Consider the following 17,517-nt stretch of genomic DNA (forward strand, 5'->3'; position numbering starts at 1 on the left):
TCTCATTATACTCTCTGTAATTGGGCTGTTGCTTTTGGCTGCAGACATCCAGTTCACAGACCATTTTCCATTTCCTTTGTTTTCATTGCAAGAAGAAGCTGGTTAAAGAAACACCACTTGGTAATTTTAAACTAAACCTTCAGCATCATCCCTTAGGAATTTAAACCTTTACCACCATTCCTTACTTTGTCTCCTCAGTGCCTTCCCCCGTCAAACCCTGTGAAAAGCACTTTATGAAAAGGCAAGTGTAAGATGTGTAAATACTCAGCTCTTTAAGAAAATTCAAGAGGAAACAAATTCTTGTAGTTCTCCACTGCCATTTGCTATAAAGCAGTGGCCCCAAACATCTGTTCTGAAATTCCAATTTACTTCATCTACCAGGTGTTTCACATTGTCAATAATGGCAACTCACAAATTTACAATAGTCACATAAGGCAGTTACATAAATACAATTATGTCAATCAAGGTCACTGAATCTTTCTCAACCAGACTACACATGACATTTTTCTTCTTGTCCTCTTACCATAATAAAAGGATGAAGACTACATTTCTGTAAAGAGAATCCCTGGACAACATTCTGATATTGAAGTCAGAGAGGTCACTGAGGTGCATTTCAGCAATGTCCAACAGTTAACCAGGAAGTAGATGTGATGTTTTTCACTTCACACGTAACAGAACTGGTGCAAAAAACCCACTTTAAACTAGTTACTTTAAACCTTTTGGTCCAAATACATAAAATAAGCGGTATTTACAGCATTTTACTCCTTTTGTAAATGCAATGCTTTAAAACACGTTATAAAGCACCTTAGTAAAAATATTCTACAGGTAAAAGTATCGAAGTAGTAGGAAAACCCTAACCATACCACAGCTCACTAATGGAGTCATAATATGGATTCACCAATACCTCAGTTTACAATTATTACAAAGAATCCATGGAGAAACTGAATACTGAATTTACGATTTTTATACCACTGTGTAAGGATCAACTAGAACTGCAGACAATACCAACTTTCTTTGTAGTTTTCCCAACCTCAGTCAGTGGTGGTGGGGACAAAAAACAAAACAAAACCCCCACTGCTTTGCTTCTTTAACTTTTTACAATATTAACGTGGAAATGATGTTTTAACACTTAAGATTAGTTGTAATTTTTTAATAAAACCACATATGTAAATATGGGCAATTTCAGCAGCAGCAGCATTTCTCAGAAGAACATGATTAACCATCCCAATTAATATCATGTGACATGATTCACAAAAACAAAGCACAGATGTCAACCAGTTATTAACACTACTCAATATTGTATACAACCAAAATTTCCATGTTGAAAGCTGGGACAAATTATTTCCTCTTCACAGAAGTATAAATGAAAATAAATTGCTCTGAAAATTAAAAAGAGCATCAACAGAAGCATTTTTTGTTTGTTTACGTTTTCAGCTAGAACTGCTGTGTATTAATTGCTCCGAATTAAAATGTTGATTTCTTCAGGTAAAGGATATTAAGTCCCACGGAAAGTATTAGTTAAAAGAAACGAAGCCTTTGCTTCTGGATTACCAACGTAGTTAGCCAGTATCCAACGCGCTGGAGGTGATCCACAGCCCACTTTTCTCAGATCTATAAAGAAACATCTTGGAGGTCTACAAACAATCTAGTTTCCATGGCTGAGGATTATGACAATGATGCAACCAAAGATTTAGGTCCATAAATCTAACAATATAGTGTTCTTAGTTTGATTTAGGGTAAATCTTTTCATAGAAAAAGTTTTGAGCCAGAATATACAATTCTCCATCTTTTTCCCGAACTGCATGTGCTCTGACAAACTGAAATTGCTCCAGTGCAAATTCATAGAACTCATTCTCCATTTTCCAGATTTCAGACTGTTGTAGCTTGGCAATAGTTTCTTTTGTGGGAAGTTTTTTCTCAGTTGTTTTCCTAAGGTGAGACTTCTTTCCTAAATGCAAAATGAAAGCAATAGCTTCATTTTAAAGTTCACGTGATTAAAAAATGTTTACAGCCCTTTTATTTACAGAGTTTTATACTTTCAGCATGTTGATAAACTGCATTAGAAGTGACAGAATTTTATCCAGAATTTATTAACATAACATGCGGGGTTTGAAAAATTGCAGTCTCTCTCACTAAATGTTAATGAATTTTGCATCAGTTCTTTCAATTTTTTCTCCTTACTTTAATAAACCCTGGGAACGAACACTTCATTTAAGGAACAAGATTACTCCACATAATGTACTTAGAGCAAGATTGGTCTTTCAAAATTAATTATTTAGATGTTAATCTGATATCAAATGTTAAAAAATTTTACAAACCGCAGAGCGAGACTTCTTTCATTAGACAAAGATGACCAAAACAATGACAGCATTTTTCCTAAGAAGTGCTATCTGTTGCTATCCAGGCTCTATACATCAGACTCTTTTTCCCCTCTATTTGCAGACAGAAGCCCTGCTAAGATGGACCTTTTCTTCATCGTAAATTGCATGGCCACCTCCTAGAAACCGAGCTACTAGCTATATAACAAACGACTTATTATGACCCCAGGAAGATAAACATGTAGTTCTGCATTTTTATCCTTTGGGCCTTTCTGCACAGCCAGCCAGGTTGCATCAAGCACAGTTAATTTCATCAGCAGGGCTTCTGAGGAAATGGAAAACTGTCTCTGCAAGACCTTTCAAAAATGTTCTGATAAACACCTGCCACAATTTTTTTAAGTGTGGTATACCTACACAACTGCCTTTACCCCAACCTTAAATATTTATAACTTGTGTAAGGCAGGAAGATACTTGGGCTGCCCTCAAAAATTTGTATGGAGGCTCTTTTAAAGAGTTTGCCTCTTCTGCAGGAACGTCAGCCAACTGACAGGCAACCCTGGCAGAGACTCAAAACTATTCATCTAGGTCTAATGAACTCACATTAAAAAACATGGTAAGAGGATGAAAAATCCATGGAATCCATGGAAATCAACCATTTAAATACCTGTACGGTACAGTTCCGTGGCACCCCTGAAGAACCGGGGCAAAGCCGCCTCCAATAACATGATAAAGTCTTCAAGCTCTTCAGTAACTCCCACTAGGAAGTATTCATTAATCAGATTGTATTTGGCTTGTTCCAAAGCCCATCTGCTTCCCACATTCCTAAAATGACAGAGAACAATTACAGCAAGTTCTGATGTCAGCCAACAATCCTTGGTCCCTAGATGGAGATTACTTCATAACAGGACATTTGTATAGGAAAAGCAAGACTCATTTCAAGTTATAACTGTTCCTAACTCCATTTCCCTTTCCAGTTTCTCTCATCTGTGTTCTTATCTAAAAATTTTGCCTCCTCTAGTTGTTTTGACTAATAACTCATCCACCAAAAAAAACCCATGTGTGTATACGGTTACTGTCTCTATTAATGCAATTTTTGGAGGATTTACATTTTCTCAGTGTCAATACTCAGTATCTACTTTCACAGTAGATACCAGAAATGGTTCTGGTAAGAACACACCTTCCCTTTTGCATCCTACAAGCCTAATTCTGAACTAGGAAGTCATTGCGTCATTGGGGGGACTTCCCTACTGAACGACAGACAGAAATTAAACCAGGATTTTTTCCTCCTTTTTATAACTTTAGACAGGTGTAGATAGGACCGACCAACAGCCACTGAAAGAGGAGCTCCCAAGTGGCCTTTTACTTTGCTTATGTTTGGATGAACAGTACCTTTGACAAAAAATTGCCCCTGATTTCACTCAGAATCCTTAAAATCAAATAATCTATGTCCTTTTACTTTGCTATTTTTTTTTGTTTGCTACAGTTTTTTTAAAGTCTGTGCCATTGTTATAAACCGTGCAGTATTGACAGATGGATGCTATTTACTTTTGTTTCAGTTTCTAAGTAGCATTGACTACTGAATGTCTGGTAAAGGTTTAAGAAATAAATTTATTCTGATCTCAATTATTTTATTCTCCACAGAAAATCTAGGAGCTTGAACAAAATATCTCCATTCAGAAAGACAGATATTGTAGCCTGAAATGCCAAGACTCCAAATCTACAAAAATTGTTTTTAAAATTGAAAACATCTGTTTTCCCCTCGTAGCACTGCTGATACAGTATTCTAACATATTGCTTGTTCAAAAAACTGCAAGACTGTTTCAGTAAAATGCATCTTCAAAAGAAAATACATTATTCAAGTACCTGCTGCTTCACTCTGTCCAGTCCCTCACACTTTCCCCAACTGTGCTACATATTCAAATCTGTTAAGTTTAGATTTCATCGTTGATATACTTGACTAACAACTTAAGCTACGTTTATCTCCCTACCAGCATTCGGAGCTGTGGCCACAGAAGAATGGAATTTGAAGCCAGAGTTTCTCTGGAGCACAGTCTGAACCTCCAGCTGCCACACATTCATCAAAGGTCTGGAACAAAGACAAAATTGAGCTGAGCTTTAAAATCTAGTATATGTATCAAACATCTCAACCTGGTTAGTTGCTAAACATAGTGGGGACCAAAGCCCACAAGACATAACGTGAAAGAGAAAAGAAAGGAATTTTTTCAAGCCTTGCTTTCACAGTGTTATTAGGAGGACCTATTTGTCCCAATTAAAATGGTACTTGGAGAGTCTTTTATGATTAGAATTAGTGAACAATTTGATCTTACCTGATACATTTGATATACCTTTGATATAACCATGATAAAGACTATAAATCAAAACAAGTAAACAGTCGATAAGTGTTGGTGTCATTATTCTTGCCTTACAAAAGTCACTAAAGATACAGCATCAAATGCCATCAGGATTTGTGTGATGCTGGGACAGCTGGATATTTAAACCGTAGAACACTGGGCATTTTGTGTTTTAGATTAGACAATGTTCTATTACATTTTAAATATTATGACAAATAACTGCCATTTCAGAGGCTAATTTGGTTTTGGCAATCAAAACTGCAAGCAAGTTGTTCCCTGCATAACAGAATATTCCATACAACATCACTCTACATGGATGGACAGCCGTAGCAACACAAAGTTTCAACTGTAGTAACACAGTTACAAAGAAGACCTCAATTAGCATTGTAAAAAAATCTGTAAATATTTTACCCAGTCACCATAAAGTAAGTATTTATGATATTTCTAATCGAGATATAAGCCATGTATCTAGGATAGATTTTTAAAAAAATATTTATCAGCAAATAAGTGATCACATGACAACTTTTTAGACTGTTTCTTTGGTATAATTACAAGTTTCTGTCCAAAACAACTAAGTAAAAATACATTTGCTTAATTATTCGGTGTTAGAACAAGAACAATGTCCTTTGCTTCTATTTTGAGGTCAAGTTTATGAGATAATCTAAGAAACTTACTGATATCAGCCCAAAGCAGGGATTAGCCTGTGGTGTCTTGGTTCACATTGCACTTTGAGTTTAGAATAGCTCATACGTGTCACATATCACTGATAAAAATGCAGCATTACTAGGAAAACAAGACATTGGTATGGTTTCTGTAGCAGAGCTCTCTAGAGAAATCCTGCACTGATCTATCATGAGTACTTTATAACATCAATGTTACCTAAGAACTAAATTGCTTAAATGCAGCTCCTAACTTATAAATGTAAATACTAAATACAAACTAGGATCTGTCAAAAGAAAGACTTCTTTGCTTATACCTGCAGGTTATTTTATAGTTAATATGCAAAAGCAAGGAAGTATTTTTTTAAGTAAATACGACAGGCTTTCATCCCCACTTCCTCTGATATACTTACCTTGACTACGCCATCCAGCGATTTTATTATAAGAAACACGTGTCTTTACAGACTGTGTTCTTGGATGGAAGCTATCTATAACTTTGGAAGCACAGGGATATAGACAGAAAATGAATGAAGACCTGTTCCATAGAAATGCTGCAGTAAGGACTTGTAAGGGGTGAGGGTGTAAAGTATGTTGAGATTCCTTTCCATTTAGTAAAGGCACAATTGACTTCCATTAGAAAGATTGCATTTTTGACCTTCTCTACTTTTCATTTGAAGAGCTCTTAGTAAACCTACTGTAACACAGATTAGTATAGATATTAGTGTTATAGACACTGCGATTAGGTCAATCCATTATTGCACTTACTGAATTTTATATCGAATGTATGTAAAACTGACACCATCTATATATGTACAGTTTTCTTGGAACACCATGGAAAAATAGTATTACCTGATATAAATGAAAGAAACCCTAACACTTGGCATATCAAATCAATTTCACTTCAAATGAACTAGAGATCCTTACAGGACAAGTTAAATATGTATGGCAACAACCAAGTCTCAGGCCTAAAAAAAGTGGTATGTTAGTGACAAAATGAAAAAAAGCATCACGAGTAGAAAAACATCAAATTATTAATGCAATGCATTTTGAACATTATAAATAGGAATGCATTTCAACTTCTCCCAGTAATTCAGAACTTAAAGTGCAGTCTACCAAGCAGAAGCATTTGGGATTTTGGCTTAACGTTTCCCAGTGACCACCTGTTCAGATTATAATTAAAAAATAAACCACTACTTTTAAATTTCATTCTTTTTAATAAATATTAAGTCCTATAAACAGCTTGAACTATGTAGCATACTGAGCTTTCTAACCTATCCGTCTCTACCAGGAAGGAATTCCACTAACCAAATCATGCTCCTCACGAAAAGGAACAGAGTAGGTTACAAAATATGACATCCTGTCTCCCTTTTTAAAAATGCCTTTATGATCCCGTAACACCAAATCATCTCTGTAGCCAGTCTACAGAAATACATTTTATAAACATAATTTTAATTACTGTTCTGCTTGAAGCTTTCCTCTACCTATGCTGTAGGATGCCTGGACGAACTAAAATGCAGTAGCTGAAGATGGCACCAAAACCTAAATAACAGAAGAGCAGTTATCACCTGGAAAGAAAAGAGGAGTGGTCTCTTCCCAGTATTTAAAAAACACTATTCAGATGGGGGTGATGGGGGGCATGCAAAAAGGGTAGTCATGATTATTTAGTTGTCGTGGTGTTTATCACAGATTTGTATAATGGTTTGGGTTGGAAGGGACCTTAAAGATCATCTAGTTCCAAGTCCCCTGCCATGGGCAGGGACATCTCCCACTACACCAGGTTACTCAAAGCCCCATCCAGCCTGGCCTTGAACAGCTCCAGGGAAGGGGCATCCACAGCTTCTCTGGGCATCCTGTTCCAGTGTCTTACCACCCTCAGAGTAAACAATTTCTTCCTAATATCTAATCTAAATCTACCCTCTTTAAATTTAAAACCGTTAGCCCTTGTCCTGTCACTACCTTCCCTGATAAAGAGTCCCTCCCCATTCTTCCTGTAGGCCCCCTTTAGGCACTGGAAGGCTGCTATAAGGTCTCCCTGGAGTCTTCTCTTCTCCAGGCTGAACAATCCCAACTCTCTCAGCCTGTCCTCATAGGAGAGGTGCTCCAGGTCATCTTCATAGCTCTCCTCTGGACCTGCTCCAACAGGTCCATGTCATTCATATGCTGGGGGCTCCAGAGCTGGACACAGTACTCCAGATGGGGGTCTCACAAGAGAAGAGTAGAGGGGTAGAATTACCTCGCTCACCCTGCTGGCCATGCTTCTTTTGATCCAGCCCAGGATACAGTTGGCTTTCTGGGCTGCGAGCACACATTGCTGGCTCACGTTCAGCTTCTCATCCACCAACACCCCCAAGTCCTGCACAGGGCTGCTCTCAATCCATTCTCCACCCAGCATGTATTTGTGCATGGGATTGCCCAGGCCCACATGCAGGACCTTGCCTTTGGCCTGTTGAACTTCATGAAGTTTGCAAAGGACCACCTCTCAAGCCTGTCTGGGTCCCTCTGGATGGCAACCCTTCCCTCCAGCGTGTCAACAACAGCACACAGCTTGGTGTCGTCAGCAAACTTGCTGGAGGTGCACTCAATCCCACCATCCATGTTGCCAACAAACATCAAAGCCAAAGCATCAGCATTTCTACAGCTTTTGGTGAAAAATGTATCTCTCAGTCTTCAGCAAGAAGAGATAGAGATTCCTTACATAGGAGGGTAGGCTTAACTTGGCTTACAACTCTGGATACCTGAAAACATTTTTCTATTTTATTTAATTTTTTTAACAAATTGCAACATAAAGTGAATTTATAAGGTTACAAAGAACATACTTTGTTACGTTCTGGCCCAGTATGGACATGAAGGGGAGAATAACTTACAAAGGCATCATCATCACCACAGCTGATACAAGAACTATTCAGCTTTTATCAGGATGTTTTTAAAAATTGTTTTCACATTAATTTTAATAAGAACAACATATATAATAAAGGGTACTTTACCTTTTTATCCCCCTGTTTTCGCCTCCGTAGCCCTGGTCTGTAATCATCTCCAAAGCGCAGAAAGTAATAATAAGAAACTAGTCGTTCTATAGGATCTCTTATGACATTTATGTAAATTGGTTTCTTTTTAACACCAAATCTGAAGTAAAAGAGGAAAAAAACATCTTTTAAAGGCCAAATCAAAGCTTCTCATCTAATACTTAAAAGACTGTCTCTATTGATACAACTGAAATCTATCTATACACAGAGAAGATGATGGCGAGAGGAAGTTTAATGATCACTTCCTCCCATCCCCATATCCAGTGCGTTATGTGGATGTGAAAGTCAGTTCAATCTCAAGGATTGTGATTTTACGTTTTTTTTATTAGAGAAACAAACAAAACTGAAATATTCTCACACAATAGATACTAAAAATGTTTATACAACCATCCTGACTCTAGAAATGCCTTAATTAGTCTAGCAGCCACGTACATGTTAATAATAAGTACAAGGAAGTTTGATGTTGAGTTCCTGCCCTCCTGAACTATGCTACGCAATGCTGCAAGCGGTTTTCCTGGCAGGTCTCCCGTTGTCAGAGACATGAAGTCTAACAGAAGAAAGACAGAGCTCAGAGCCCATCCATTACCTGGGTTGAATCCATATGGCTATGCTTATTAAATATAAGCCTAAGATAGAATCTGTAACCATATTAACTTCTTTATCTAAAGATAGAAAATTTTTCCTTAGACATTTACCCTAAGCAAATTTTGATTTACTGTGGTACAAACAGGAAGCCTGATGAAATGAGGTGGTAAGCTCATGGGACACACCAGAAAGATTTAAACCACCAAAACCGTTCTGTGCAAATGCCACCTTTCAGTGATCTATGTTCAAGACAGCTTTTACCATGCATTTCTCGGTTTTATTTTCTTTTCCGTTTGAGACATTACTGTTGCAAATAAATATGGTACCCAAATATTAAAGAGACTATATCACAATGGAAATTGCAAATGTGTCAAGTGCCCTGAAGTAAAGCTAGGAGCTGGAGAAAAAACTCTCCTGTTCCCACACAAACAGGGAAAGTGTTCTGCATTGACACAGGGTCATTCAAGCCTCCTAACTTGGCTTAAACAGAGAGCGCTTGTAGTTTTAAGGTGCAGTACCATTATGGTAAAGTGGTACTCTGTAAATTATAATACCAGATACTCCTTATAGGAGGAATCTTAAGTTGAAAAGCTGAAGAACAGAAACATAGAATAAGCAGCAGAAAAGAGGAAGTTAGAAAAAAAAAACACCAATTAAAAGGCATTACTTTGGCAAAAGCCCAGCACTACAGATACAGAAATTGTTAAAGGCTACAGAAAGACCAATTGATTCTTCAGATGTTGCCAGCAGAGTACCAATGAATCAGACTGCAGCAGTTAAAGGCAGCATTGCTGACATCCGTCTGTATGCCAGCTCTTATTCCCCAAAGTCTGCAAAAGAGGAGCACGTGAAAGTTTCAACAATTTTGATGCAAAGTCCAGGCTTTGAACTGCATCTCTTTCAGGGCCACTGAAGTGCCCGAGACACGCACGTGTGTCCCATTCTACAGACTCTACTGCAAGTGCTGTAGATGGCTGTACCAACCATTTTGATATATTAACAGCCTCAACCAATAATATGTATCTGTGGGTTAAATAAAGGGAAATGTTTGTGCTGGATTGTACATTCATACAGATTTGCACATGACCTCACAAAACTAGCTTCAGTTAAGATAACATAAGCCACTTACTGTTGTAACTTTATTAATAATGATAATGATTTGGCAATTGCATTGTCAAAGGACTTTTTTTCCAACTGTTTACCAGAGCAAATAGGGAATAAAGGTGGATCAGAAATTTTAAAGAAAGAGGAAAAAAAAAATTAAACTTCTATTGCTGTAATTTCTACATGGATGAGTTATGATAACCTGTCCTCAATATTATAAGTCATCGACTGGATCCAGTACTTTAAGCTACAGCATATTTTAAGAAGTACTTCTGATATTTGGCAGTGGACCTAAGTCTGAGGTCTGCATATAAGCAGACATAGACTTTTCTGAAATATTTTATACTTCTTAACTACAAGAATGTTCACTACAAGAACATACCTCACAGCTTTAAAAGTGTGGGTCTTGCTAAGCACAACCAGAGTATTCAAGATATTATTTTAATAATGAAACCCCAAAGTATGAGAAAGCGGCTTTTGTGGGAAAAAAATTAATCATTTAGGTGAAAGGATAACAAACAGCAAACACATGGATAACACAGTCCTGGAGGGAAGATGCAGATGAAAGGAATCTGTGAAATTGCTTATATGCTTTCTAGATGTAAAATAATTATTTTAGTTTAAAAAATTCCAGTGTCTGAAAATGTTTTCACTTTGTGAAGTGAGTAATGTATAAATAACATTCACCTTTGCTGTTCCAGAAAGCTGCTCAAGGGTTTATTAATGTTGTGGCATTTTAACTTTAAAAAGACAGAAAGGAAGCTAATGAAATTTGATATTTTATTTTATTGATTGATTTGCAATTAAGACTTCCTGCCTGTTATTTTTGGTAAACTTCAAGCTTTTACTCGGTGCCACTAGTAATTTCCAGCTTCTATTGTATTATATACTATATTGTATTATATACTTCTATTATATAATACACTGTACTGGGAATCTATGAAGCTCTCACTTCCCCTCCTCATTCTTTGTATTAAAAAGCTGGAATTAAAAAATCAGTGTACATAATAGAATGAATTATTAAAAGCAATGACTTAAAATAAATTCTTACATACAAAAAACTCATTCCATTAAATAACTGTTTACTACATAGAAGCATAACATTATTGAGGATTGACCATCAGCAAGACGTACAAGTAGTAGTTACTATTGTTTGGGCAGTCAAATACGCTGAGATCTGAAAATTCCACTTTAAACCATTTGCCACATGCTGCAAGTGCAAGAAGCAGCACTGCCTAGTAAGTATCTTAAGCAAAACTGACTTGCAAGTTCAAGGGGAAGTTTCACATGACTGAGCTACTGAGGATCACTGCTTTAGATCCAGAAGCCAAAATAAGACAAGAAAAGAAACATGTGGAAGTGGGAATACAGATATGATCCTGAACCTTTGAAGTCACTAGGAGAATTTTTACCTCATTTTATTTTAAATTAACTTTAGAAATAGCAGCATTAACTCCACAAGAAGTATTTCAATGCTTTTTACAGCAAGTCAAATTACTATAGGCCAGAAAACTGGTTTAAAATATATCTTTTAATATTTTAATAAAGTGTAAAAGTATACTCTGACAGAGAAGAACTACATAACTTAAGAGGAAGGTGTTATTACTTGTTATATGATACATATTTGAGAACAGGTATCTTAAACTTCCCAGAACTGGAAGCCAATCCCAAGGCAGAATTGCCAGTGTTCCAGAGAAAAGCCAAGATCTTCAGTAAAACAAGCTTGTAAAATTCAGACAAGGAATACTAAACCTAGCATATATATGGTTTTGAAATGGAGTCAGCTACATTTTATCATGCAAAAAGACAGACTAAACTGTGAAAATCAAAACCAAATATTGCTCACGCTAGGAATTTCAGTGCGGGAATTTTTCAGAACTGCAGTTGGCAGACTTTCACCACTAGAGGGCACTAATATCCCAGCTGGAGCCAAGCAACTTAAACTACTATGCTACTCAACAGCTAAATTCAAGGATAACATACTTTGCAAAGTCCAAGTAAGATATATGTCCATGGTAAAATCCTGGTTTCATTTCCTTCCAGGAAGTCACATTCTTCACGAATCGGACCTGCAAAAGTAGACAGCGGAAAATGTTTCTGTACAGCTGGAACACAGTAAGTTACCGCTTACATGGTGTTCTCTGGTTTGCAAGTAAAATCTTATAATGCATTAGAAAAAAAGTCTATTTTGAATATCATCAAAGAATTTGTGCCAGCTAAAATAGACTTCTGCAAGCATACACATGACTCACTTTAGATCATCACAATTTAGTGATCAGAAACTAAACAAAAGCAGAATACAGCAATCAGAAGGGCAATTCAAGGAAAGCTACCGCAAAAACATTAGCAAGACAAACATTTGAATATTTGTCAGTCCATTTTATTTGTAATTTGAAAGGAATGCAGAATTCCCTCAGCAATAAGTAGAAATGCAAGTACACCTTTGACCTGTATTTAGTACCTCAAGAAGTGTGCGAGATTAACAAGCATGTTCTTAGACCTATTTTACTGGGACATAACAAACAAATCTGATGGTTCATTTGCTCCCCCAGCCCTAAATGCAATGCATGAGTAATCCAGAAATTCTATAAATGTATACAGTGTAAATTAGATCTATAGTTTAGCATTTTGAATAGCTACCTTAAGCTTAATCTTTCAGTGAAACTTCCAGGTTAAAGCATGAAGTAGCCCTTAAACAAGGGCTGATGAAGCAGTTATTGGCAAACTTCACAAAAATAGGAATAGCTTTACATTTCAAAGATAAAAACAAAATAAGATACACGCCCCAAACCAGGAAGTATGATCAAATTAAGTGGGACATGCAAATCCTGATATAGCTTGACTTTATTAGATGAACAGAATATTTTAACATCAAAGCATTTAACTCTGAAAGCTATTTCAAAACCAGTGAATTGGATAATAAAGAAAAGATGATAAATTTGTACTGCCTGAGCTGTCTGACAATGATATGCCATTTCTGAAGCTGAGAATTAGAAGATAGCGTTCCCTGCACATCTGCAATATCTTTTCTGTTATACAGTGACATAGATAACCACGAAGATACTGAGGTGAGACAAGAGAGTCAAAAAAGGAAAGTTTGAGTGCTCAAGACAACACACTAACATTGTGTAAGGTCTAATGGATTGACAGTGTCCTGAAACATGATATTTATTACAGCAAACCAATTGAGGGTTTTAAGAGGCAAGTCTGGCCTGCTGCTGTTTCTTAAGTGTGCAAAACATGTAGTCTAGGATTTAGGAGGTTGATAATCTTTACTTATTTTGTCAAACACTGGCTCTTGGACTCTCAGGTAAAAGAAATGGATATTACTTTTTAATAACAGGCAGTGCTAATTTTTTTAGTGTACAGGTTTCGCAGTCTGTGGTATTTCACAATTTAAACCATATATTGCACATGAAAATTGTGGCAAATCTAGCTGAAAAGCACTGCACAATGTTATACAATGGTGTTTCATAAACTGCACTGGCTTTCTGTCTGATTTTGTCCACAGCACAAACTGATAATATATCTATGTGACTTTGAATCCAGTTGAACTACCTTTACTGAAACAAACCACACTTTCATTGACTGTACCTTTCAAAAATTAATAACACGATGTTTTCATGGAGAGCCTCCACTGTGAATATTTCTACACCTGAGAAAGAAGCTTCCTAAATGCAAAGTATATATCATCTTCCCTTCCCTCACCTCCAAACCCCAAAATGTCACAGTTGGTTGACACAACTCCACAAGTAAACCAGTTATGCTACCTACTGCGTGTAGTGCAGCATGCATATTAAAGCATACATTTCAGCTACATTTCTGTGAACAGGCTTTCTGAAATCTAGCACTAGCTAGATTTCAGTTTCTGATAGACTAGGACTAGACACAGGGTAATGTTATGTGCAAAATTCCAAGGGTCACTTCTGTCTTTGATCCCCATGCCAGCATCTGACATCAAACCTTAGATGTTCCAGTAGTAGTTTAAAAAAAATCCTTTATTGTCTTTGTCATACAATTACGTTGTCTGCTAAGGAAATTTTTATGAACATAGGACTGATGTTCTAGCCTTTTATTATCTTTAACACCAGGCAAGCTAAGAGAAGGCTAGGAAGGTTTTATAAGACAGCTGTGACATTTACATCTGCCTTAAGATGGACCAGCAACATGCTGTGCCCCTGAGAATTTAAGTTTTTAACACCTGTAACTAGGCCTGCAGGCAAGAGATTTATTACCCCCCCCCACACACACACATAGTTTGCAGCATTCCAAAAATCAGAACTGTAACAGGTCACAGGCAGCCTAATGAGTCTGGATTCATACATTTTAGGGCAGAGATGAATATTGCTTGCTGCTTCGTACTGTTAAATACGATTAATTTTACCTTTCTTTTCAGGGCTTAGCAGATACTGGAGCTTTTAAGAGACCGCGCAAGCTTCTCCTTCTGAACCCAATTGAATAAAATTTGAGGTTACTTTAAAAGTTCAGATAGACGTGAATGGAATTCCTGTGAAGTTGTTTCATGGTGCTTTTATATAATCAGCTACAAAGTTGCTTCACAGCCTTTAGTAAGTGAGAAATCAGCTGAGCTTCACTGAATTAAAAAGCCAGATCAAACGTACTCTGGGGGTGTAAGATGTCCTGAAAGGTAAGTTAAATACATTCAGTTTCTAGGACGATAAGAATTTAAAACAAGTCCCAGTGAGTCAAAAGGAAAAAAGAAAAACAAACCCCAACCCAGCATACTTGGTGTGAGCAAAAAGCCCTGGGAAATCTGTGCATGCAAACCAAAGTGATGTTGTAAGCTGTAAACTCTGTCCACTAACTGCTTCCATCGATCCCTCTTCTCTACATCCTTCACACCCACCCCCACCCCCTCTGCCCCCAAAAGGTGGTATGGTCATTGTTGTGGAGTCTCCCAACTCTGGAGACATTCAAAACCCACCTGGACACCATCCTGTGCAACCTGCTGTAGGTGACCCTGCTCTGGTGGGTTTGTTGGACTAGATGATCTCCAGAGGTCCCTTCCAACCCTGACCATTCTGTGATTCTGTGATTAGCCTGTGGCCTGGTATCATGTGGACTTCTGGACACCAAAAAAGCCCGAGTTTTTCATGTCATTATAGTCTAGTTTTGTTTGTCAATTGCCAAGGAACTTACTTAAAATTACAAATATCTGGAGGGATGAATACCACAAGCCCAGCCCGGTGAGGACACATCAGGATTTTCCATTTGAACTACAAAGAAAGGGCTCTTGAATAAGACTGAAGACCAACACAGGGTCTTCATTAAAGGAAATTTCAGATTTAAAGCCCAAGCGTAATGGGATAACTGAATCGGAATCCTTCTGCAGGAAGGCATCAGTAACTTAGCTGTCCAGTTGTCACACAAGCTAATAACTTCTAGTTAGCTCTAAATCAGAGGGTCGGGAATGCTAGAAACAAGCTAGCAGCACACCTTTGGCTGCACGCCATGAGAAACCACAAGCAAGCGCAAGGCAAGGGCAGCTGAGAAGCAATTTTGTGAGATGGTGGAAAGACAGAGCTCACCAGTTCAGCCATGGTAGAGCCAGGATACCTGCCTTGCACGAACAGTTCTTTCTCAGAAGGAAAAATACAATTGGCACATGTACAGCAGTGGACACTAGTACGCACTAGGCCACCTAACTCCAAGAGAAAATTTTTTAAAATACTCAAGAGCATATGACAGTACTTCTAATTCTAACCGAGTTGCTGCAACCTTTTACTTGTTCCACTTCTGACAGCCATTGAAACCTTCACCAGCAGAGGAAGTACTACTAAAGTCCGTATAAGTGTGCTATCCTCTGAGAAGCCACTGTTTTAGAATACATTTGGAAGCAAGATTATATATTTTCAGGTTGCTCTTTTGAGAAAAATGGAGAGAGAAACTGCGGGAGAAAAAAAACAAGGAACAGAAAACCGCAAGCTGAGGGAGTGAAATGGTGGATAATTGTACCACGGTTTTTCTATGTTCTCAACAACAGTACAGAGAATGTGTTTCCATACCCCCTTTTCTAATAATATATCAAGAATACATGCTGCAAGACAGAACAGCAATTTTGGTTTAAATGTTTTGGATTACAATGTCACCATGTAGCAAAAAAGCTAAAATTTGTGTGTCTGGTACGCTGTCCAACTAGCCATAACTAAGGCATACATACAGGGACAATCAGTACTGAAACATGCAAGAAACAAAATCCAACTAAAAAACTACTCTGATTTAATGAAAGCAAGTGGTTTTGTTACAGATCACACAGATCAGAAATGCAACATGGCACTCAGCTTGCTGCAAAGAAAAGGCCCAACCTGTGGAAAGAGGGGCAATTCCCAGGATCCTGCTGTCAGAGAAGCTGCAAAAGAAAGGAGGGCTGCTGGGACAAGTTCCATCTGAAACTAAAATGGATGTATTAGGGACTCTTATCGGATTACCTCAAATCAGATACAGATTATATTTGGAGTGGATTTTAATCAGGGTTTTTTCAGATTGCATTCAAAAAGTAAAGGTTTCACATATGGACAGAGAACTTAAAATCCGTTACAGAATTAGAGTAGTTTGGAAAAAGCACAGCAGAAGTAGTACATAATGGAGGGCTCGCTATTTTACATATTTATGTCAGGGCCAAGACAATCTTCACCTTGCTTAGGGAGATTTGCTTTAACAAACAGTTTCACTGATAAAACAATTTTGCCTCTATGATATGTTTATGTATTTTACTGCTGGTGCATAAACACCTAATGTACTCAAGCGAGCTATACTGACAAAGGTGGCATGTAAATATTGCCTGCAAATCCAAGCCCACGAAGAGTAAACCTACATCAGCTACTACTCCGCACCCTTGCCATCTCCAGAATTGTCTGTTATGACTTACAATGGCAAGTTGCTATCTCAATATACTAAAGATAAATAAGTATTTCTTCTTCTTTGAACAACTATGCAATATATACAAAGGTCTTCATTGTCAGCATCTCCCAGTTAATGGCTACTGAAGAAGAGGAGTATCAACTGTCTAATTAAACAGCATAACTTACTACCTTGGACAATAGCATCATATCAAATGAAGGTAGGACTGCCAGTATTGTATACGTGCCCAGCACTGATGGATTTTCATTTTTCAATAGGTAATTATTAGAGGGAAGATGAGGAGGAGAGTTTCTCTTAGACAAAACTAAGTCAGTAAAGAACAAATTTTATTTGAATGAAATTGCCTCAAAGGGAGTGGAGAACTTAAGGCCGCTTAAAGAACCCCCATCAAAGACATCAGAAAACTGATTATAAATGTATAAAAGTGTGACTTAAGAGAGATGGCAAGGTTCACTCTATTACTTACTATGTGGAAGGCAACTGTTTATGTCTAATAAAAGGGTAAGGAAAACCTCCTGTTGAGTCATGAGGTTCAGACTGGACGCCCTTGCTTTCTAAACTCCTTCTCTGAGAGGAGTCTAGGTGAGGCTGAATC

At 37.5% G+C, this 17,517-nt stretch overlaps 1 protein-coding gene across 1 annotated transcript in view; it reads right to left on the reverse strand.

Moving 5' to 3' along the window:
- Positions 1-919: 919 nt before the first annotated feature.
- Positions 920-17,517, reverse strand: part of HS2ST1 (heparan sulfate 2-O-sulfotransferase 1) — an 82,594-nt gene continuing 65,996 nt past the window's right edge. Inside the window, exons 3-7 of the mRNA XM_082484399.1 lie at positions 12,024-12,109; positions 8,313-8,451; positions 4,307-4,404; positions 2,983-3,140; positions 920-1,948 (exon numbers count right to left, since the gene is read on the reverse strand). Coding sequence (XP_082340525.1) covers positions 1,722-1,948; positions 2,983-3,140; positions 4,307-4,404; positions 8,313-8,451; positions 12,024-12,109 — 708 coding nt within the window. The 3' untranslated portion in view covers positions 920-1,721. The remainder of the gene's footprint in view (positions 1,949-2,982; positions 3,141-4,306; positions 4,405-8,312; positions 8,452-12,023; positions 12,110-17,517) is intronic.

The sequence above is a fragment of the Vanellus vanellus genome (genome assembly GCF_965231255.1).
Source record: "Vanellus vanellus genome assembly, chromosome: 5".
Lineage (NCBI taxonomy): Eukaryota > Metazoa > Chordata > Aves > Charadriiformes > Charadriidae > Vanellus > Vanellus vanellus.